Here is a 16,888-nt window from a genome sequence, read left to right as displayed (position 1 = left end):
TTGCTCTTGGCCAGTTTTCTCCTATAACATAAAATAAAACATGTTAACCTACCACTATAAACGAAAAAAAAAACTCAAAACTCATTGTCGCAAACTAGGAGAGACCACTGAGAGTAGATGAGATGCCGGGAGGTGTTTCAGAATATGAACGACTGCACCAAAACGCAGCTCTCAGCCTATGTACATTCACCAGATACTGTGCGCCTCACCACCACCACGACCATAACCGCTTGCTATGAGGAAGCCACGGAGGTCCAGTCACGTGGCTCTCCGACTGACCAGCAGACCAATACAAAGCAACCACCACCGAACACCTGACGCAATGATGTAGTATGCAGTCCCTTCCTACTTAGTTATGCTCCCCCATACTAGCTGGAAGTCTCGTGAAGCAAGAGACAATAGGGAATAAAGACTTAGATTCGATTCACACGAGACAAGAGCGGTGGTTGAATGGAACACAATCCGTTCATTGGGTTACTAGAGCTGAACCAATAGGGCACTCTAAGTCAAATTCATGGAGGAGTATTCATAGAAAACACTTGCCGAGTCAGGGTGAATGATTACTTACTTAGAGCGAATATTAATGAAGAAAAGTTACTGCAAGGTCTTCATGTTTATTTCTAAAAGACTTTTTCATGTCTTTTCATTGCGTGACTATCGTGAGCATATGTCACGTCTGAGAGAGAGAGAGAGAGAGAGAGAGAGAGAGAGAGAGAGAGAGAGAGAGAGAGAGAGAGAGAGAGAGAGAGAGAGAGAGAGAGAGAGAGAGAGAGAGAGAGATTAGGGATGAATGTGGAGAAAAAGTGAGCATCGTGATTTTCCTCTCCTCTCTTTTGCAAGCGTGACTTTCGAGTATGTATATATGTCACGAGAGAGAGAGAGAGAGAGAGAGAGAGAGAGAGAGAGAGAGAGAGAGAGAGAGAGAGAGAGAGAGAGAGAGAGAGAGAGAGAGAGAGAGAGAGAGAGAGAGAGAGAGACCGTTACTGAAGACTCCTTACACACTGCAACATACATCACATAGTTAGCAATCTTTAAACCTTACATACAAACATACATACGTACAAACTGTTATGCATCAAGCCCCGGCCCCTCCGACATCCCTTCTGGCACGCCCTCAACCTCGTCCTTGGCATCCTCTCCTAGAACCGTATTCCTAAACATTTCGTCGGAACTCCACATTTCGTTACGCAGTTAAGTACAAGTTTTTAATATTTCACTGCTATTTTGGCACACGTTTCCTTAATTACTTGCCATTCTGAGTGATATAAGACTGTTCTACAGCCATCTTGGAATACTGTACTGCCTAGAAAATGAAAAAGTATCGTACTCATCATCCCCTTCTTACAAAACCTCCATACGCGGCTTTTTAGCGTTACGAATTGTATATCGCAGTAAAAAATAAAGAGTTGGAAATACCATGTTGTGGAAGTTATTGCGAGTTTCCAACAAACAATGCTGCAGTAGAAGTTAATAGTTTTCAAGGGCGTTTCCATGAGTGAAGTAAAAATCTATCGAGAATTCTGAATCAACAGCATAAAAAATGGATGAAAACCCGATTAATTAGCTGTCCTTTGAAAACGCTAATGACAGAACAAAGCGTCTAAAAATACCAGTAGAGCGCAAACTACATCCTGCATTCAGCACACTGCTCACCACTCGTCGGCAAATCGCTGGGGCATGAAACATATTACAACACGCGGAATAAGCACATCCCAAGGCAAACACCCCCCAAGCTTGCCCCAACACAGAATTATTTAGGCTTTGACGCCCAGGAACGCACGGACCTCGAGGCAGACAGGCAGCGAGGGAAGGTGCACGCCAGCCATCCCAAGCCAATTAATCTTTAAACCCCTCGCATTGTTCGGGGCTTCATTTCACACAGGTAAGCTTGACAACGGCTACAAATGCCACTCAAAGCCTTCACTTCCTGCGTTTACTCGGTACAGGAGTGAATGTGCAACCTTTATGTGCCCGTTTAGTGAACCCGTGCAGCGCCTCACATGGGTGTCTGCAGAAGCGACTTGTTGCAGAGGCGCTGACTCCAGGATCACCTCGGGTCGGTGGGAAACTGGGGACTGCGGGTTTGTACTAACGCGGACTGGGAGGGCTAGGAGAGGAAGGGGAAGGGCGCCATGCAGGACTGCGGGTGAGAGGTGAGGGGAAGAGGGGAAGGGAGGGGAAAAGCTGCAGTAAGGCGAGTATTTGGGTGTGGCCTACCTACGTGTGTGTGTGTGTGTGTGTGTGTGTGTGTGTGTGTGTGTGTGTGTGTGTGTGTGTGTGTGTGTGTTTTGTCATAGCACCGAATGGTACCGGATATGACCTCAGTAATTTTCCATGAATCTCTCTCTCTCTCTCTCTCTCTCTCTCTCTCTCTCATACAAAGGTAGTATGCAGCAGGAGCACAGCATTAAGAAGCATCCCACACACGCCAGAACGAACGAAACAGTGTCACCACCAGCCGCAGTCCCACCCCCTCCTCCGTCCACGCAGTCCGTGACACCCTTTGCCTCAGGGTCATCGACTGATACTGTTTGTTCAAGGTCAGCGCAATCCCGTCTGTGTATACTCCTGTCTTCCACAAAGCACTCTCGTAAAGCAGGTGTGATGGGAGGCTCACGCTGTCTGCACCACCACCACCAGCCGGCACTCACTTTCGGCCTCCAGTATGTGGTTTATAAGATCGTAACGCTAACAACGATGGGGTGCCGCGGTCAGGCTCTTAATGCACTCTACCGTAACTAGATACGCCCCTAAAACACTCAAGAACAGCGAGCGAGGCCTCCATCAAAAACAAGGTTTGGCCTCGCAGTTCAGTTCGTCAGCGCAGTGTGTTTTGCAGGTCACTGGCGTGTTTTTGCAACTACTAGGGTTTGTGTAAGAAAAGACAAGTCATTCTCCTCATTACGTCATGTGTTCCCATACAGCGTGGCGGTGTTGTGAAAACAAAAGGGTTCTCATCCACTATGCGGAGGTGGAGACAACCCCGAGCCAGCCAGCCAGCCACCGGAGAGGAAGCTCCCGCGTGTTATCTTCACAGGAACTTTCACAGCACACCCCCATCCCTCCCCGGTTCCACCACAAGATCCACCTGTCGCCACTCTCACCGCCTGCACCCTCCACTCCAACCTACTTGCCACTGGTTTGAGAGTTAGGGAAATTATGGTGAAGAAAAATACAAGTAGTATAAAAGAAGTTAACAGCGGCAGCGAATGACTGCCATAAACGCAAAACTGTACCTCGCATTTTTTTCTTTTTATAATATGTTGAGAAATGGCATCCTTCCGTCCTGTTTTTTACCCGGTTTTATAGATAACGAGCGTGCTTTCATGCAGCAATTATGTTCTCCCCTGCCATCCCTGAACCGTGTCAAACTCCATTGTGAGGTAACCAAACGTGTGGCTGGACGTTAAGAGTTAAGGCGACATACAAAATCATGGAAGAATATATATTCCTGGCACGAAGCAAGAAATTTGAGGTGATACAGATCAGGCCGTCAAGATCACGCGACAGACTGAATAACACCACGGCGTGCTATGACAGTTTTCTGAAACATACGCTTACTTCTATACTATTTTCAAAAAGCTCTAGATCAGTGGTTCCCAACCAGGGGTCCATGCACCCCAAGGGGTCCATGGAAGAATTTCAAGGGGTCCATAGAGATTCTACTTATCTTTTGATTTATTATACTGGAATTAGGAGACATGCAGCTCAGAATAAAATTCATACTACTGTACACAATCCTTAAAACTGAATGCTTAAATGCTAGAATTGCTCTATATTAGCTAACGGGGTCAGGGTGTCAAATTCACGGCCCACGTGACAAATTTGGCCCTTAGGATGGTCATGAGTAGCCCGCGAGATGACAGGCTTGATCTATTTCGTTGTAGGGGGTCCACAAGTGAAAAAGTGACTGGAAAAGGGGGAACGGGACCAAAAAGGTTGGGAACCACTGCTCTAGATGAAGTTACTTGGGTTTCAAATGATGTTCTTTTGTGTGGTTATCGTGACAAATTAACATTCATACATTATTAGGATAGATGTTTTCCAGAAGTCGACTTGTCATTATGTAGCCTTTGAAAATAGTTATGGTGAAAGAGTAAAGCGTTTATGAATACGGTCTCGTGTATACTGCAGTAGCGCCACGGAAACGTCGCACCTCCATTACGCTGGTTGTCAGGGCGAGACGGTGGGCCAGTGTCACAAACATCCGCTAATGAGACAGCCTTTCATCCTCACGTGCATTTGGGTATAACAACACTAACAATGAGAGGATCACCTTGAGAACCCCCAAACTCAGAAAAAAAAAACCCGGTATCAGCAAGTGATTGTATATTCCGTGTAGGCGGCAGTGACGGTGAACTGGCAAGTTAAGCGGATCCCATGACAGTTGTCTGAAGGGCGATTGGCAATTGTCTAAAAAAGCCCACCCGCAACTCTACAGGCACACACGGGGCTGGAAATCTCGTAGACAAGAAGTACTACCTGCGTCGTTTCACAAAAGGAGACGAACTATGGTATGATGATATGATTTAAACACCCAAAAACATCAACGAAAGTGTACGGGTTGTGTAAAGGCAAAATATGTAACGGAGTCCGCTACGGTAGCAGTCTACATAATCGTGGGAAGCTACCACAAAGTCCAAGGCCGCCAGCACTCCCGCCATCACCACTATTCCCGCGCCGCCGCCTAGGAGCAATAAGGGGTTGGAGAAAATGTTCGATGATGTGAGAGCGATTTACTATTGAGAGCTGCGGTAAGGAGAGCACTGAAGCTGCATCGCTCTCGTGAAAGGCGAGACCTGCGGGAACGTGACTGAGTGGCTGAGGGAGATGGTTGATAGGCACATAGGAGGGAGTTGCAGGCAGGCTGGTCGGTGGTCGCTCAGTGCAGGACAAGCAAAGGATTTTTCCGTGAAGGACGACGCTGTCTTGCGAAATATGACGTGGTGAAATTACTCAATCTAGCTTATTTACTTTTTTTTTATCAACCAGTGTCTCTCTCTCTCTCTCTCTCTCTCTCTCTCTCTCTCTCTCTCTCTCTCTCTCTCTCTCTCCCCGTCTCGGTGCATGATAATACGCAGCCTCCGTCTTCCACCGCCCTTCCATCACCATGACTACAAACTCGATCTGAAGGAGGCGAGGGATGAAGGGACCTACCCATCTGTGGGTGTGACTTCTCCCCAAAGACGAAAAGCGGACGACAGCAAGAAGGCTGTAGGGTTTCAAAATAACGTGATGAGTGACAGTCTTCCCTCTACTGTACCCTTCCTCACTCTCTCTCCTGACACCTTTATCCGTCCCCCCGCTGCTCTCATATCCTCTACCGCCCGCCCGTGGCGTCCAGCACTCCAGACGTCAGCGAAGCGACAATCTTACAACTGCGCACTCTTATAGTACAACATAACCTTAGAAGTACAGATAAAAACACAGAGAAACGCACGTCCTTTTCTTATCACGATCTTGTGAGCTTATATAAAGGACAAACACAGCAGTCAAGTTCACAAATTGATCCCCAAAAGGCTATACGATGTATGAGTAAAAATATATATTAAAATAAAAATACAGATGATACACACACATGCAATGAATAATACATTAGTACACATTTTAACGGACTCACAACACCCCTCTTTGTGCTGGTGCCAATGCGGGGTCTCTCTCTCTCTCTCTCTCTCTCTCTCTCTCTCTCTCTCTCTCTCTCTCACACACACACACACACACACACACACACACACACACACACACACACACACACACACACACACACACACACACACACACATGTACGTCCTCCACCAGCGCCACACTTTCCCAGTCTTACTACAGGAGGATTCGTGCGCAGTGACATCTGCTCCACCACGCTCGGGCTGTCACCGTGTGCATTTCTCGCTAACCGCAACCTTTTTACCCTAGAAACAACCAAAACGCTCCTACATACACATCCAATGCACTTTTAGCCCCTTCACCCAAGTCAATAGCACAAAAAAAAAAAAGTTATAGGGATGGATGTTAAGAGTCAGGTATGTGCGCGGAGGGAAAGTACGCCCGCGGTGATCACTCCTGTAACCTTCCGCTTCCTCTCTTTGTTCGGGGCGGAGTATGGCGGGGCTGGCAAGAGGGCATAGTCAGGGGGTGTCTAGCGTGTATGCATCACAGTGGTCGCATCGTAACGCTTACAGTAACACCCGGAAATAGCAGGCAGGGATGGTGACGGAGAAGGAAGTAGTGTATTCATCGTCACTCACCGTAGCAAGGCATAGCGATGAGAATGCTGCCTGCGCCTGGTTTGAATGTAAACAAGTAAAATCTAGATCTTCTATATGCGCATACACTTGGTTGCGTCTAGTATACGATATTACTATTATTATTATCATTATTATCCTTATCAATATTATTATTATTAGCAGCAGGAACAGTAGTAATGGCAGTAATGATAGTAGTAGTAGTAGTAGTAGTAGTAGTAGTAGTAGTAGTAGTAGTAGTAGTAGTAGTAGTAGTAGTTGTAGTTGTTGTTGTTGTTGTAATGATGTATCTATCTTACTTATTCATTTCACATCTTATGAACGCGACTATTACCTTATCAACTCAAACCGCTACCAGCTGTGATTTCTGTCAATTCCGTGATCATGAAATAGTTCTAACAATTATCTTAGGATTGGTGATATTCATGGCATAAAAAAGTGTACAGGGAATCAACATGCCAGGCGATGAAAAAGGTAGAGGGAGGAATATAACTGCACATGTCTTGGCCCTATGTTCTTAAATGTGTTGGTTTCATTATTACTACACACGAATTTACAAAGGTTGGAGATTAGAGGCGTTAAAATCTTATATACATAGATTAATATCCAATAAATCACCAAACATTTTGAGAGCAGGGATCTTAATAACGCATATTAGTTTTCCCTTTATTTATTCCACATTTATTTTATTAGTTTATCTGATCAATCCATCACAAATAACAATGAAAAATTTTATTAAATATCCAAATCACTTGAAAACATTGACCTCCACCACAGCTACCACTCCGTGAAATCCTAAGCACGTAGAGGAAGTGCACCACAAACCCAAAGTTGCAAATTTAGTGAGGAAACAATGAGCTTGCTTACTGGAACGAACCTGTAATAGTTTCAGTTCGCCTCATTGTTTACAAGCCAGGAAACACGCACGCGCGCGCGCACGCACGCACGCACACACACACACACACACACACACACACACACACACACACACACACACACACACACACACGGCCCGGTAGCTCAGTGGTTAGAGCGCTGGCTTCACAAGCCAGAGGACCGGGGTTCGATTCCCCGGCCGGGTGGAGATATTTGGGTGTGTCTCCTTTCACGTGTAGCCCCTGTTCACCTAGCAGTGAGTAGGTACGGGATGTAAATCGAGTTGTGACCTTGTTGTCCCGGTGTGTGGTGTGTGCCTGGTCTCAGGCCTATCCGAAGATCGGAAACAATGAGCTCTGAGCTCGTTCCGTAGGGTAACGTCTGGCTGTCTCGTCAGAGACTGCAGCAGATCAAACAGTGAATTACACACACACACACACACACACACACACACACACACACACACCTTGCGCTGCACTGATAACCAACCACAAGTTTCGTCAATGATCCGGTAATCACATTTGGTTGAGAGAGAGAGAGAGAGAGAGAGAGAGAGAGAGAGAGAGAGAGAGAGAGAGAGAGAGAGAGAGAGAGAAACTTAACTTCCCGTTTACTGAACAAGATAAGGAAGGTTGATAGGGCGGCAAGGCATGACAGGATGAAGTGGTGTGGGGCTGATATGGCGGTTAGAAGGATGGGTCAGTGTTGTAAAGATAATCTGGATGTGCAATGAGCTATCTGCTTATTTTTCTTCATACTCCCACTGAAGCTTCACTAAATGTGCAATTATTATATGTTTTGATAAGGTAATGGCAGGCTTTATTTTTCTATGGAACTATTTGCATGTCCTCACTGCAAATTCTTGGTTTTATCGAGAGAGAGAGAGAGAGAGAGAGAGAGAGAGAGAGAGAGAGAGAGAGAGAGAGAGAGAGAGAGAGAGAGGAAAAAATATATTCATCCTTAACCTGACCACCGCCCTCAAATGCGCGTCACAGCGGGCGCCGGAAGCCACGCCATGGCATCTTCATAACTTATCAGGGCATTTCAATTTATCATTTTTTATCATTAAATGAGATAACTTTTAAATAGTCCCTGAACAAGCAATTACATAAAAAAACATACATAGAATATTATCCTTATCTGCAGTGTGTGTGTGTGTGTGTGTGTGTGTGTGTGTGTGTGTGTGTGTGTGTGTGTGTGTGTGTGTGTGTGAGCGCGCGCGTTGTGTGTGTGTGAAGTAGGTCATGTTGTCGTGATATGCGTAGGTAGGTTGCGCCAACCACCACCGGGCACCCCTATGTATGTATGTATGTATTTATGTATGTATGTATATGCATGCATGTCTTGCGTGGGAGTGACACGGGCAATAGCAATATTTTCATGCATGTTTCGCGAGCTGAACCTTCACCACACGTCTGTTCATTGCAAAGCAGGTAACAATTAAGAAGAGACTGCGCGCACCCGTGTGATGCTAAACACCTCCCAAGTAAATATTGATGCAGCTGTCAGTCAGGTAACGTATTCAGCACTGCATGTTACGCCGCCAAGGTCGTTTACTGACTGCTGCTGCGTGGTCAAATCGCTATACAACTATATCATTATATTCAATGCATTCCATTATCATGAATTTAATGTATTTCTTCAGTTCTTCATGAGAGAGAGAGAGAGAGAGAGAGAGAGAGAGAGAGAGAGAGAGAGAGAGAGAGAGAGAGAGAGAGAGAATTTCACTCATTCCCGTGTTATTATTTTTTCGAAGATGTTCTATAAGAACCACATACGCACTTACTAAACGAGTGATTTAAGCACGTAAGGTCACGCAACACGGCAACACTGATGGTTAGTGTTTCCGTATTCCGCTGTTAAGGAACTTGCTAGAAACTAACGTTGTATTTATTTCCAAAAACTTTACTCAGTAACAAGATATTCAACTATCCGCATCATAATAATTCATAACCTTGCTATTAAATATTTTTGTTACGATTTAAATAAATTTGAGCTAATATTTGAAACAAGATAAGAATACGAAGAGCCAGCATGAGCCAACGGCAGTGTTGGTATTATCACATGCCCTTGGCGACAAAACTGCCATGACAAACTTAGGGAGAATACTGAGGCAGTAAAATCACATTTAGTAAATAGTCCTCTGACAAATAAAGACTCTTGGCCATGGACACGAGTAGCATCACGTATACTTAAGTTCATGTTTTCTTCTTTCATAAAACCATTGAAATACAAAACACACACACACACACACAATAGGTAAGTAAAAATATTTGTCTTTTAATTACTACTTCCTATTTCCTTGACGTTTTACTGCCCATAGTAACTGGGCGCTTTATAAGACACAACTGCGCAAAAGTTATAAGTGACTCGAATTACATAAGACTACAACAAGCTTGCTCGCCTGCCTCCCCCATTGCTCGTTGTCTGCCTGCCCAACATCCCTCCCCAAGTCTGGTCTTCACTGCCTGTGGCTCCTCCCCCAAGGTCAACAACCTACCCTGGGAACAGCTTCAACTGCCGCCTCGCTCCATGCACCTCAAGCCTTTTCTCCACGCTAAATGTCAAAATATTGCAGTGTCTACCCTTATTTTCTTATCTACAATACGCTTTTAAATACTCTAAAGCTAAAAATATTCAAACACAGGCACCAGGTTACTTATAGGGAGCTTTATGAACAGCGTTATTTAATGCAAAAATACGCGTGTGTGTGTGTGTGTGTGTGTGTGTGTGTGTTTACCAAGTTCGTACTCACTATTTCCCCATCATTTTCGTACTACACTCTTGTTTTTCTCGCACGCTAATTACTCAGTAAACTATGTGATGAGTTACATTACTGCCTGCCCTTGAGATCTTGTCCTATCCTTCTAAGACACTGTTGCTTCCGAGTCGTGTCCATGCACCTTCAACGCTTGAGCTGTCTGTACCTTGCGCCTCATCTACATTCTTAATCAACAGTTAATCCTCTATACCCATGCTCAAGTTCTGAAACCCATGAAGTGATTCTTAAAGTTGTGTGGTTTGCTCTCTCTCTCTCTCTCTCTCTCTCTCTCTCTCTCTCTCTCTCTCTCTCTCTCTCTCAGCACTTACGTACACACTTCACTTTCTCCAGCCACTCACATTCTTCTCCATGACACTAAACAAAAACACAATATCCTCGCATTCCTTCTGAACTACCAAACATTATCATCACCAATCCCGTTTCATACACCTGCCACTGTGTTTTGTGACATACTTTTAGCCATTCTACTACTGCATAGACTTCTGTATGTCATTGTTGTCTGTTTGTCTGTTTGTCTATGGCAGCCAGGAAGATATCTCTAAAAGTCAACTTCTATAAAATTGTTCAAAGGTTGGCACTCAGTCAAGAAACAATTGATTAGATTTTGAGATGGATCCAAATATCTATGTGGATCAAGGATTTTACCACCTACTCCAGATCTCCTATCAAACATCCTCGCCTATAGGGGTTGAAGATAGCTGCTCTCAGTGTCTGTTGATTAAGTCTATATACTGTGTTCTTAATCTATCAGACTGCTATAATTGCTAAAGCTACATTCAAACTTCAGAGTAAATTAGACCATTATATTTTTCAGTCAAGTCATCAGTGTTTTTATCTTAAAAATATGATGTATCATTCCTTTACTTCTATCCTCATAAGGATGACTAGTTCCTATCCCTATCCCATAATAAACTAGTAACTTCTTAGATATAAACAATATGTTATTACCATCTAAAGAACCTTTCTACTTTTATAAAAAATAAAAAACAAATTATATATATATATATATATATATATATATATATATATATATATATATATATATATATATATATATATATATATATATATATATATATATATATATATATATATATATATGAAATGTGTGAAATCAATTCATATGGAAGTCTGACACTTAATCAATTATCTCCAGAATTCAGAAGTATGAGCACAACCAGTCTAACTATGTCTGTGTGGCTAAGCAGTGTGCAGTTCTGAGTCTACCAAGCTGCTCCACACTTACAATTTAGCTAGACAATAACTGCCCTAAACCAGAAATTTTAACGAACATTCACAGACACATCAGCAAGACAGAGTCAAGTAAATAACAACTACATTACTCTTCATTCTTTACACAGGCAGTACATACATTCAAGCTGACATGTTCAGGACACATCATCAATTACTTCTATCCTCTATCTATAACACCATAACTTCATGGTTCCTCATGGACACATGGCCTCCAAACCAAGTAACATCTTTAGTTACTGCAGCACTATAAGTGGAAATTTACACAAAAATTTGCCATAATGTGTATAAGTATTATTCTTTTTATTCAAAAGAAAGCAAGCCTTTTTTCAACTACTATAAGCATATCAGCATTCAAAACTACATATTTCTAATAACGTAATTGCTCGAAACAGTACAGTCCCTCAAGTTGAGTTTGTATCTTCATCATTAACTATGGATATATGACCACACCAATGAAGTTTTCATCCTTTGACTCCTGTATGTATTGTATGTAGTATGTGACATGTTTCATAGCTGCTAAAAAATATACGCTACAGTCATTTCAATTAAAGCTATCCCTCCTTTATCTGCATCATTTTTAGTCTTAGGACATGGTACTAGAAGTAATAAATCTGACTGAATAAACTGACACTCCCTTCCTCTGCCAGTGAGAGAAATCCTACAAGCCAAACCAAAATGTCAAGAGTGTCTCTAACCTCTACAACAAACATGGGACAAAATTAACACTGCCCTTCTTCAGGGAACCCAATGAATTAAGAGACCATATACCCGAAACCCCAGTAATGTGACATCGAACAGCATGTTAATTTAGTGACCGACACCAACACAATATGCAATGGTACTGCAAAGAATATTATTAGATCAGATGTCAAAGTACCCCAGGAAATCTTCTTGTGAACCTCTCAATCCATGAAACTGACTACAGTACATGTTTTTTCCTTAGAAACCTACAAAAATATAAGCCTTTTCAAAACAATCCAACAACAAGAGAAATTGCAATTTTATGAAGTGAAAAGGTAACTTATCAATTACATGTTGTGTATATCTAGACAAATATGTAGAGTGAGCTCATGCAAAAGGAATGTACTATATTCTTTAACGTTTCTGTTTTACGACCAACATTCTTTCTGAAGATGGTTGTATAACCAAAATGTTAAAGAATACTGTACATTTCTTTACATCAGCTTGTGTTTCCCTACCACCCACTCAACAATTCTCAACTACAACCACTGCAACACTTGTAAACATTTCATTCAGTTATTTAAGCATATACTATATATTATATATATATATATATATATATATATATATATATATATATATATATATATATATATATATATACTTTATTTTCTTAACCTCATTCATTGAGTAAAATTACAGTACCATGCTGAAGACATAATTTTTTTGACATGTACAGTACATAGATTAGGTTAGGTTGTTGAGATTCACAAGAGAAAATTTTGTAAGAATTGTCCAACTTTGTTTTCTAATGTTAGTAAAGGTCTTTACTCTTTAACCCCCACATTGATATCCCACAATTACTGAACTAACCTAAAGCTAACGGCGTGCTTCCCTGCCTTTCACTGCCAAGTATCTATGCCCATGATACACATGGCAGCAAGACGCAAAATCGCCTAGCTATGACAGAACACAGTAAATCACCTTTAGAACACATGCACAACCCCTAATACTACCAATAATTCTTCCTATCACCAAACAAGTAGCAAACACCTGAGGCAATAAACAACACGCATCCAACCTGACACTTACTGGGCCAAAACGTACATTACAAAATTGTCTTCCTCGCCTGCTTAATTGACTGATGTGACCTAAACACAAACCCACGTCGCTAAATCCAAACTACAACAAACTAATTACATTAATTATAACAACCCGTTTAAAAGGCCATATAATAACACGAACTAGTATACACCAGCGTAGTGCATCCTGCTCACTCTAACTATACAGGGCAGAAGGGACACAAGGCATGGGCGCACTACGTATTGCCTCCGGGTGCTGGCAACGTTACCCAAGCAGAGACCAGCACAAAGGCCCAACAGCTTCGCATCACCTCGCCCACAGCCCACATGGCCCTCAGCACACCCTCCCCCGTAACCCCACACCCGCCCTGGCCACCCTGCACACCCCCATGACAACACACCTACTACATGAATACACTCCCCCGTGTTTCACCCCGGCGGTAGTAGTGAGAGTAAACGATGCAAAACGAAATAAGAGAAATTCGTAATAGCAGAGGAGATCCGCCGCCCTTACCTCCATGGCCTGGCCCAACTCCAGGTCGAATGTCACTACACAGATTGCATGGACCCAGTTGCTAAAGTTGTCCCAGGGCAGGAGAGGTGCGTCCTTTTCGTCGTTAGGGGCCATCGTGAGTTCCCTACAAGAGCCACAGCGACGTCCCTCCCTCCCTGCCCTAGTGCAGCCAAACACTGGCTCGCTTGTCCCCTGTGGCCACCGCGCAGCCGCTTCCCGCCCACTCTCCTTCCTGCTTTAATGGGAGACTCTAGCAATTCTGGCTCTTGTGGGATAGCTCCACCATTTTTCTGTCTGTCGTCAAATATTGCCTCGTTTTGGCTAACTGCATTGTTTTTCAGCCTTTCGTTTGATGGATTCCTTTCACTAACTTCATTGTTTTCCTTTGTGCTGTCCTTGGTGATTCAAGGAACTCTCTCTCTCTCTCTCTCTCTCTCTCTCTCTCTCTCTCTCTCTCTCTCTCTCTCTCTCTCTCCTGGATGACTCAAGGAACTCTGTAGCCCTCTCGGACCAACTCCGTTATTTTTCATTCGTCTTTTATTTTTCTTTCAGCTATCCTTAACTCCCTTGGGCGTCCTTGATAAAATTTCAGTCTATTCTTGCTCAATGCTGTAACGTATTTCTTCTTAATCACCTACAAAGTTTTTTCCGAATCCTTATTTTTGTGCTATATCTCATTCTTTTGATTCGTTGTGTGGCTTGTTATTATTATTTTTTTTTACCTGTGTTTATATTTTGTATTACATTGGTTTACTTGTACGAACTAAACATATGATTTGAGATTGTAGTAGAAGCAACTTACCGTAGTAGCAGTAATAGTAGGCTATGCTAAAAGGAGAACATTTGCATATGGCATATTTGTAAACAGTGAGAATAGACTATACGAAATGATTTTGCATATTAACTATATCTCGCCTTCTTCCATATGCTGTCAAAATCAGACTTGAACAACATATTTTCTCCTTACCTGACAACCTTTGATATTCATATCTACTCAGTAACTCCAGTACAGAGTAAACGAGATACTTCTGTATTGTCGAATGATAATTCCAACAACTTTATCTCCCTTCGAATAACTTTTTCCCAGTTTAGTGTTGTTAGTTAGTTGATTATAAGAGAGAGAGAGAGAGAGAGAGAGAGAGAGAGAGAGATTGTGTATACGCATGTGGAAGAAAAGTTTATACAGTCGTTGGCTAATTCTTGAAATCTCATCTCCTTTTAAGTGAGCATTAGATCTAATTTTACATGCAAATGCTGAAGTTTGCACTTTACAGTGACATCCATAACAAGGTGATGATGACAAAATCTACCAGAGCAGTGCGAATGGTGATACAAGTAGTAGTAGTACAGTAGTAGTAGTAGTAGTAGTAGTAGTTGTTGTTGTTGTTAATATATCAGTGACATGAATATAAACACTTCAAAATTAAGATGTGTACTCTTGGTGTACAATTTTCTTTCTATATATATTTTTTACTTTCAAAAGTGGAAGGTTGCCTTCTTAATAGGAGGTAATATTTGCGGCAGACAACTATCCCTCTTCTTCATAATACCCACCTCATTTACACTGAATATCCTCAGTCTGTCATATACTTATTATATAAACTGGAAAGCACATTTTATTTCTAATTAAAGAAGCTTCTATGTAGTTAGATGTTTTGAGTCGTCTCTGCCAATTTTTCTGTCAGTCCCAGCAACTGACTCCGTCCATGTACGGAGTATGCTTCATATATATGAGAGATTCCAATCATACCCCTTTTTCAGGCAGTGTGGAATCAAAACCTTTTCCTCCAGTCAACTCTTCTCTAACTATCCGCAGTCTCTCTCTCTCATCGCCGCAATGTTGCATCTCGTGCTATACATTCTACCGCTACTTTCATGCCTCCTCCTACTAAGGCAGGTTCACACGTGTCAGTTTCAATTTGCAGCTGGAAATACTAGCCGTTAGAGGTATCGAAAGACCCCTGCTAACCGGAAAACGTTCACACATAGCGGCTGGGAAGTATCGGCTGGTTGGCCTAAATTTCTTATAAGAAAAGTATTCATCTTAACAAAAGACTATGTACAATTGTCATCAAAATTAATCATCAGAAGTATTCATTCCTCACCTCCAGCAACACCCTACAGAGAGAGAAACAGTCATCGAAGAGTGGCAACGATCTCATCGAATGTAGTTCTTCGTAGGCTTTTTTTTTTTTTTTTTTGCTGTACAACTAATTTTTTTTTCTGGTCCCAGTCATTATTTGTCCCTCACTAGCAAAACTAAATTGTATTGACCCGTAGGCTGTTGTTCGCCATTCTGCCAGATTTCCAATCAAAACATTCAGCCTATACTACTCATGGCTCTTTAATCATAGTATTATCAACAAATGGCGTTCTGAGAATATTCTGACTATTTCATTAAATAGCAGATGATACATATATGTGTTATATACCAAATAAAATTAAGGTATTTCATGGACATGTATGACAATGTGGCATATCAGGTCAGGCGACGCAGCCACTCGACCCGAGGCGAGATTTTTTCTGGGGAAAGGGATGGGGAGTCAGGTCACCACGCAGGTGCAAATCGACTCGCTTCTCCTCTCTGGTTGCCACGAGGGAAGGACACACGGACGCTTTCCCGTCTTACTGGATGTTGTACAGCCAAACCAAGGAGTTTGTCTACAGAATTAATAGAAAGTTAAAAGAAAAAGCTTGCAAGGACCACTTTTACCCACAAATCAAGCGAGGAAGAGGACAACAGATGCAGCTAGTATATCTGAAGCCACAGTGAAGAGGATTTTTTGTCCCAGTGCAAACAAGATATGCACCACAGTACCACAACCTTATCAGCGTTTCTTTTCCCCACTCATTCATTATATTACATTGGGTATTTCGAGAGGATATAATGGTAAATATTCGGTAAATTATCAGCCTCATTTTCACTTTTATAACCAGCACCTTTACTGTATCTAATCTATCTATGGCATCTTCATGTCTTGTCTTCTATCCCACTTTTTTTTTCTTTTTAGCGAAGTCATGCATTAAATTGAATAAAGAATAGTTATTCCGTTTTCCTTGAAGTAAAGAGAGATATTGCCATATCTCTCTTACGAATTATCCGCCTCGCCTTACGGGACGAGTCAAGTACAATTTAGTTTTACTAGCTATAGCTCAAACATCTCTGCCTCTAGACACATGTTCAAACCTTCTGTGACGTCAGAATGTAAACAAAACCGCTAGCGGCTAAACAAGACCGTGTCGATTTTGTTTTACGTCTAGTATTATTATTATTTTATTAGTTTTTTTTCCCATTAAGTACGTGCCACAATTTAGTCGATAACTCTAGCGGTTAACATTTCCAGCCGCAAATTGACACGTGTGAATCCGCCTTTATGATTTCGTTTCTCTTGGTCGGTGTCCCTCATAAATAGATAAGTAAATAGATAAGTAAATAAATGAATAAATTAGATCAAAT

General features: G+C 42.2%; 1 protein-coding gene across 1 annotated transcript in view; it reads right to left on the bottom strand.

Moving 5' to 3' along the window:
• The window catches only part of LOC123516002 (protein DENND6A-like), a 40,331-nt gene extending 26,721 nt beyond the window's left edge, over positions 1-13,610 (bottom strand). Inside the window, exon 1 of the mRNA XM_045274988.1 lies at positions 13,432-13,610. Coding sequence (XP_045130923.1) covers positions 13,432-13,545 — 114 coding nt within the window. The 5' untranslated portion in view covers positions 13,546-13,610. The remainder of the gene's footprint in view (positions 1-13,431) is intronic.
• Between the last annotated feature and the right edge of the window lie 3,278 nt (positions 13,611-16,888).

This window comes from Portunus trituberculatus, chromosome 40 (genome assembly GCF_017591435.1).
Source record: "Portunus trituberculatus isolate SZX2019 chromosome 40, ASM1759143v1, whole genome shotgun sequence".
Classification (NCBI taxonomy): domain Eukaryota; kingdom Metazoa; phylum Arthropoda; class Malacostraca; order Decapoda; family Portunidae; genus Portunus; species Portunus trituberculatus.
This window is presented reverse-complemented; position numbering and strand designations above follow the sequence as displayed.